The 7,270-nt window shown below is 32.7% G+C and overlaps 1 protein-coding gene across 2 annotated transcripts; it reads right to left on the bottom strand.

Moving 5' to 3' along the window:
• Positions 1–898: 898 nt before the first annotated feature.
• Positions 899–4,876, bottom strand: BUB3.2 (Transducin/WD40 repeat-like superfamily protein). 2 transcript variants are annotated; one of them, XM_022293644.2, is made up of 9 exons: positions 4,558–4,876; positions 4,358–4,488; positions 4,143–4,225; positions 3,132–3,398; positions 2,758–2,833; positions 2,158–2,238; positions 1,619–1,697; positions 1,425–1,525; positions 899–1,331 (listed from the first exon to the last, which is right to left on the bottom strand). In XM_022293644.2, exons 1-9 carry the CDS (start codon positions 4,675–4,677, stop codon positions 1,244–1,246), a joined length of 1,026 nt encoding a protein of 341 aa, XP_022149336.1. In that variant the 5' UTR covers positions 4,678–4,876; the 3' UTR covers positions 899–1,243. The 2 variants fall into 2 exon arrangements, with proteins under 2 accessions (XP_022149336.1, XP_087973045.1); XM_088116919.1 differs by having other exon boundaries at positions 3,132–3,414; positions 4,558–4,875.
• Between the last annotated feature and the right edge of the window lie 2,394 nt (positions 4,877–7,270).

Here is a 7,270-nt window from a genome sequence, read left to right as displayed (position 1 = left end):
TAGGGCAGCCCAACAATGGCTTAAACCATAGAAATGAGGAGCTATTATAGGACACCATGCAAAAAATCTAAGCTGACCTTTTTGGGTGCTGCCCAATAATTGCCATAGTATGATGTTTTTGCATGCCTTAAAAGCTTCTGGCTCCATTGGTGCTTGGAGGATCTTCACCCACTTCACACCTCTCTCCACTCTCTCTTTATATCTCTACAGAAAAAGCAAATAATGATAACAAGACTGAACAATTACAAAGCTGAATCATTCATGGGGTACCCAAAACTTTCTTCATATTCTCTTTAAATTTAGTGGTGGAATAGAATTTTTCAACTTTGAATCAATGGAAAAGAAAGCCAAAGCCATATTATAGTATCATTAGATCGGAATTATTAGCCATGAAAGTGAAATTAGAATCGAACTACTTTTACACATTTACTCGTTTTAAACAAAAGTTTACCCTTCGGTTAATGAACTATTATGCTTATCCTATATTTGGTCATCTCTAAACTTCTAAATTTTACAAAAGATGATAATAAAGTCCTACCTTCTAACCCTTCAAATACTTTATCTTCAAAATTAATTAATGTATCAAAATCAACCAAATACGAAAATTTATCAACCAAGATAGAATTCAAATTAACATAAAAACTTAAGGATGAAATAGAATTTGAGCCAAAAAAATAAAGTATAATGGATAATTAAGAACCAAAGGTTTGTAATGTATTATATTTGGTTTATTTTAAAGTGATATGGCATGAACCAATCGTTTGAACCACAACGAAATTTTGCTTTACTTTTTGGCTGTCTGTGGTCTGAAGTTTAACTAACATGTTTGGGTCTTAAGCAACCTCAAGTTGGATAATTCAAAGACATCAAGAACACAATTTGTTGGAAGGATAAAACATATGAAAAATCTAAGTGTTATCCATATCCTAAATAACAGAGAAAGTTTACAGAAGCACAGCATCTGTACACATACTACATATCACTGATGGGTCCATCCCAAAATCCAAGGTTGTCTCTCTCTCACCTCGCCAAGAACACAACACAAGTTTTGAAAGAGAAAGAAAATACAAAAATATGTTAAGCCTGTCTCGTGGACTCTTTCGTATGCTAAGGGCGCACTCCACAAGTCGCTCGGGACCTTGGCTCTAAACCACCATCAAGTAACTTAGCAAGAAAAACAATGGAGGGCTACAGAACGACAAGCATGGATATCACAGGAGAGATTTCTGTGATGTCAATGTAATCATGTAGGTGGATTGGGATACACTTTAGGCTTTGGCTTAACTTCTATCTCATTTACACTGCGGACATATATGGCATCTGGCTCATGACTACAAAATAAAACAAGACAAAGAAAAGGCGATGAGAAACGCATCGAGGCATTAGTGTGAGAGAGTGTCGAGAGAGAGTGAGAGAGAACATACGGTTTATCTCCCTCTTCAAATGTGTAACTTGAAGCTACAGCTAACAGGCGCCCATCTCTACTAAATGATAATGCCGCAATACTGGTTGGGTATTTTGAATACTGAAAGATGGAGTAATAAAATGGTGAGATTTAAAAATCGTACTTGTCATGGACTGAAGCAAAATTATTAGCCCACTGGCGGAAAAGTCTTACCTGATATAGCCTCTTCTTGTTGTTCCCATCCCAAACGTTCACGTATCCATCACAACCTCCAGTTGCAAAAGTACCATAACTGCAGCATGGAAATAACAAATGCCAAACAGATCAATATGGAGGCAGGGTAAAGGGTTGTTTGCATTATAACTTCTTTAGAATATAATTTATTAATTTCCAGCCCAAGATTAACATGGTAAAATCATTACCCAGTCAAACTATGTAGCAACGTAAATCATTTTTCCAACTTCTGTGTGTAACGTATATGTGACAGTGTTTGCCAAATGGTTTTGGCTCTTTCCTTCCATAAAAAATTTCTATCTGAAATTTTAACCACACAACATGATGGTGACCTGAAAATTATTTAAACCCATCCAATGATTTAAAAGAAGAGATGCACTCTTATAAAACTACACTATCTTCAATTATCTGATTATTATGTTCAGGCCCTCTATTTTACTTTGAAAGAGTGTAATGTGGTGCCTCTTTATGTTCTCACACAAGCTAAGTCAATTACTCAAATGAAACCATAAACTCACATGGGATGGAATGCAATGGCGTTAACTGGATAGACTATGTCCCTTCCAGCCTCTGATTTTCTGTGACATTTGAATGCGTACCTATAAAAAGACAAAATCATGTACAGGGAATTACAGCTCAAAGACTATCAATAAAAAACAAATATCATCCGGTTTGTATGCCTTAAAAGAAAGCATATCATCATCACACGATGCTTTAGAAACTGAATAACCTTCTCATGACATACAGAATCTTAACCATCAAGATAATATTTGCGGGGGTGAACCCCTTTTTCCTAGCTTTCACACTTTAATAGCTTCTGAGCTGGCCTCCTTTATACAGTTCATATTCCTTAATGAACATTTATTTTCCATCCGAAGAAAGAATTAAAAAAACATGACAGTTTAAGCAACAGAGGATAGTGTCAAGACTCTGAGCAGAGTAATAAGATGGACTAAACATATATCAAAAGCTCTTCATCTTTAGATGTTCATTCCACTCAAGCATATATATGATATTAAGGAATTCAACATATAGCAGAGAACACAATGAAAAACAAATGTATGGAAGGTACAATGTTTAACATTTCTTGTTATCATTTAACTAACAAGAACACCTACTTTTTGGTTTGACTAGCCTCTGACGGATCAAAAAACTCCATAGCAACTCGTCCTTCAACTGAACTAAGAGCATAACCTGCAATTAGAAAAGAAAATTTATAAATCCATAAATAATTACAGTACCAAAGCCACGATAGTGATTACTTGCAGTTTAGTTTAAACTTACTTTACAGAAAGCATGGTAGAAAGAGGCAATATGATTAAAGCATTTCCATAAAGATGTTAGATACCCTCAAAATTTATAGAAAGGGAAAGTATGGACTAGCAGGGAATCAACCAAAATTTCATACACATGGACAACACGGAGAATTACGTTATCAAGAAGAAATACAGTCCATGAATCAGCATGTTCATTTTAAAGGTTGGATCAGTACCTGTTCCATTAGGATAACATCGCACGCAACGAGTCTGATATTTCAACGAGGATTCCCTCCTTTGCTCGGGTTGAGACATATTTCTCAAGTCGTAAACATTAACATGCCTTCCAGCAGTTGCTACAACTAAACGATTCCCCACAAGAGAAAGTGAGTAAACGCGTTCAGGCTGAGGATATGTCCCAACGAGAGTATGTTCCTGCCCACTTGCACCTCTAGGATCCCAACACTTCAGTGTTTTATCCCAACTGCCAGTAATTAATTGCCCTGGAAAACCATTGACCTACGTTGTCAAATTTCCCGCATTAAGATAAGAATAATAGAGCAGATATCTAAACTGCAGTGCATCGTATGAATTTTATTTAAAGAGTAGCACCATAGAGATTCCAGTGCATGACGGAGCATTATTATTCACCACGTTCAAATAGAAAAAGCATAAATAATAGTTCAACTCATATGATGCGGAGGCTAATATATTCCAATTGTAGACTCTGAGGGTATATAATTCTAATTCTCTCATCCAGAAACAGCAATTGGCATCACAAATCCCTTCCTCCCGCGTTTTCAACTAAACACACACTTATCAAAAAGCTAGTTTGTGCAATAATTTAAGAATAACAAAGTTTCACGAGGGAAGAAAAAAAGATGCTAAGCGTTCAACCTTGTTCGAGATTTTTCAATTCGTCCTTCTTCAAATTTTTATTCCATCTTCTAACTCAAGATTTACAATGACTTGGCAATAAATAAGGTTATAGTGAGTTAAGTATGTGGTGTCATCTCTAATATTGTTTCGTTCTTGTTTATGACAGGTGCCAATTCTGAACGTAAAATGATAAAGATAGACATTCGACCACCGTTTACTATTTTGGAACAATACCAAATCTTACAAAAACAATTCTATAATTAACTCTCCAGATGACAAATTATGTAGAACCGTTCTCTTCCACTAGAAAGCAAAAACTCAGAGCACTCGATTAAAAATCAAATCGTCATAAAAAAAAAAAAGTATACCTGCCGCGTAAGAATACTCAACGCACCGAACAGGTGCATCATGCTTCCCCAAGATGTCCTCCTTATTATGGTTGAAAACAAGCCTGAAACGTTCCAAAAAGAGAATTAAACTAGTTTCCGAAGCTCATAAGCTCCTAACCGGAGAAATAACAAATAAGAGAAACTCTCAACCTCAGCATACTCGAATCCGCAAGATAAACTAGAGAATGACTCACCGTCTGACGGTATTGTCGACACTTGCACTGAATCCGGAAGAATCGTCATGGAAACAACAATCCAGCACAGGACCACCGTGCACAAACTCGCCGCGGAGGACGTTGGCGCTGGCGTCGTACAAGCGCACAGTCTGAGAAGGAGGAAGAGTAGATGAGCTCGAAATTGGCTAGAAGGAGAGATAGAGAGTTAAGTGTGTTACCTTGTCCCAAGAAGAAACAAGTAGGTGATCACTGTGGTTGGAAAATCGGAGGTTGGAAATGCCGTCGGAGGGAGGATTCGAGAGCTCCCGGCCAGCAGCCGGCGGAGGAACAGCTGCCATGGCGCAATTTGTTGCCGCCAAAAGAGATATGGAGAATTAGGGTTTCTCTCTTGTGGATTCGAGATTTACTGTGAGAGAGAGAGCTTGAAGAGGGAAGCAGTTTTCGAAAATTGAATTTGAATTTGGTGTTTCGCTGAGAAGAAGAGAGAAGTGATGCGAAAAAGGGTTTCGTTTTACGATCTCTTCTTTTTTTATTTCATACGCTTAGAATTTAAATTTCAAAATGGGTGTATTGTATATGTATTCTTCTTTCTTTTCTTTTTAATTAAAATATACATAATACATCGTTTTAAAATTCCATCCAATATTTAGTTAAATTACTATTTTAATTTTAATTTTGTCTTTATGATGGTTTTTGTTTAGTCCTAGATTTTTTAAAAAGAATAATAAATTTCTTCCCTGACTTTAAATTTTAATTATACTGTCGAATATTAATTTTAGCTCACTAGATAAGACCCTTATTGTTATAAGTTAAAATCAAACGTAACATGTAGTCCTCTCACATTAGGATACATGTGCTCCAACTTAGATAAGATTTTGATTAACATTCGACTGAAGGATGATTCTGCTGTCAAATGATTTTTTAATTATTAATATGTGTATGTTCTAAAATTGAAAATTAGTAGGTGTATGTTCTAAAATTCAAAGTTTGTTCTCCACTCGAAAAAAAATAGTTTTCGATATTGAGTTTAATAAACTTGTTAGTATAAGCATAAAGAGTGAGACATTCGATAAACTTCAAATTTTATGAAAACTAGAGAAATAAGTTTATTTATTTATGAAATATCATAAACTCTTCTTTCTTTTTTTTTTTTTTGACGAGATTAAATCTCATAAACTAAAACTATATTTATCTATTAAAAATAGATCTGCAACCTTTGGGTTTGGGCTATAAATGACCTCTCTCAGACTATTGTTTGATGGGCTTTGGGCCTGATGAAATAATTCCAAAAATTATGGCCTGGGAGTAAGAGTGGGACTGGTAAGAAAATATTTATAAAAATAAAGTCGAATTTCTAAAATGATTATTAAATTATTTCTGATTTTTACATTTTTGTTCCATAGGCTTTCAAAGACTTCAAATTTGAAGTCAAAGTGAACATAATTCAGTAGTAGTTGATATATACCTTGCAATAATATTTGTTAGACTCTCGTACTCAAAAATAATTTTTAACCTATTTATTATTATTAATAAGCAGTATTAAATGTAAGAGAAAATCTAATGACAATAATGATTTTTTAACCCTCAATAACAATATAATTAAATTAAAATATGAAATAATGGTTAGAGATGAATATAATGTTTACAAACTAACTTATTAGAGTATATATCTTAGACCAATAAGTTAGAGGTTCGAATGTCACTCTCACATATTTTTTTAACCGAAAAAATAAACATACGATTTACAAATTACATTAAGAATTTAAAACTTTCCTTTAGATGAGTTTCCATAAAAGAACAAATAAATAAATTTCCTTGCTATTTTATTATGGCGTCAGCAAAAGTACTCAAATTTCTAATTATTTGTATAATATTGCAATTCAATAATACAAAAAACTATGATTTAATAAGAATTTTGGTTGCAAAAGTAAGATCCATTATTTTATATGCTCTAGCAATGGTTCTTTTTTTTATCACATAATTAATTAGAAATATTATCTAATTAATCCCTTCTTCATTCCAAAATAAATAATTTTGAAATAGAAACATATAAAAGATAATATGATGTTTTAATATTAAACGAGTAAACATTTATAATACGAAAAATAACAATTATCATTTCCAAACATATATAGTGATCTTTTATTTCTCCAATGTTTATTACTTACAAAATTTTTATTATATAAAATAACATATTAGCAAAGAGCGTAACATCCCCTTGTCATTTCGTATAAAGAATAATTTTTTTTTCTTGAGTACAAAATATAGAAAATTATTTTTAATAAATTATTTTTGTCATAAAATTGATTATATTATATATTTTGAAGGAAAAAAAAAAGATTATCGTAGTACCACCTAACCAAGGGATAAGGGTAGCGCAGGAGCGGGGTCCGAAGTCCAATATTCGTCTTATATATACTTTAAATAATTAAACATTAATAATTATATTAAACTTATTTTTTTAATATTAAAATATCACTATTTATACAATTTACTAATTCAAATTATTAGTTTTTTTAATAAAATTAATAATTATAAGGTTAAATTAATAGATATTTGAATTATAAAAACTATCATCAACTTTCAATTTTGTGTTTAATAGAATCCTAAACTTTCAATTTTATGTCTAATAAGTTCGTGAATTCTAAAAAATGTCGAATAGTTTAATGATCTACTTTTAATTAGACACATTTTAAAGTTCAAACATATCTATTAGACACAAATTTAAAAGTTTAAAGATCAAATTTGTAATTTAACATAATTTCAAATCCACTCTCGAGAAATGGTGAGAGATTTATTTCTCATCCATATCGTTTGACAGAAAATTGATCTAATCTCCCACCTTGACGTGTGTCATCCCATTTGCTCATTTAGAACAAGATCCTGTACAGATTCAAAGTTACAAGAATTTTTCACATCTCGTTTTTATAG

Source organism: Momordica charantia, assembly GCF_013281855.1.
Source record: "Momordica charantia cultivar OHB3-1 chromosome 10 unlocalized genomic scaffold, Mcharantia_2.0 BLBB01000010.1, whole genome shotgun sequence".
Taxonomy (NCBI): domain Eukaryota; kingdom Viridiplantae; phylum Streptophyta; class Magnoliopsida; order Cucurbitales; family Cucurbitaceae; genus Momordica; species Momordica charantia.
This window is presented reverse-complemented; position numbering and strand designations above follow the sequence as displayed.

Excerpts from the sequence above, each read along its gene's own strand:
- BUB3.2 (XM_022293644.2), bottom strand. The coding sequence starts at position 4,677 with ATGGCAGCTGTTCCTCCGCCGGCTGCTGGCCGGGAGCTCTCGAATCCT. Across the intron at positions 2,834-3,131 it reads ATGTTATCCTAATGGAACAG|GTTATGCTCTTAGTTCAGTT; the intron begins GTACTGATCCAA and ends TTCTAATTGCAG. Across the intron at positions 1,332-1,424 it reads TTTGAAGAGGGAGATAAACC|TCATGAGCCAGATGCCATAT; the intron begins GTATGTTCTCTC and ends TTTATTTTGTAG.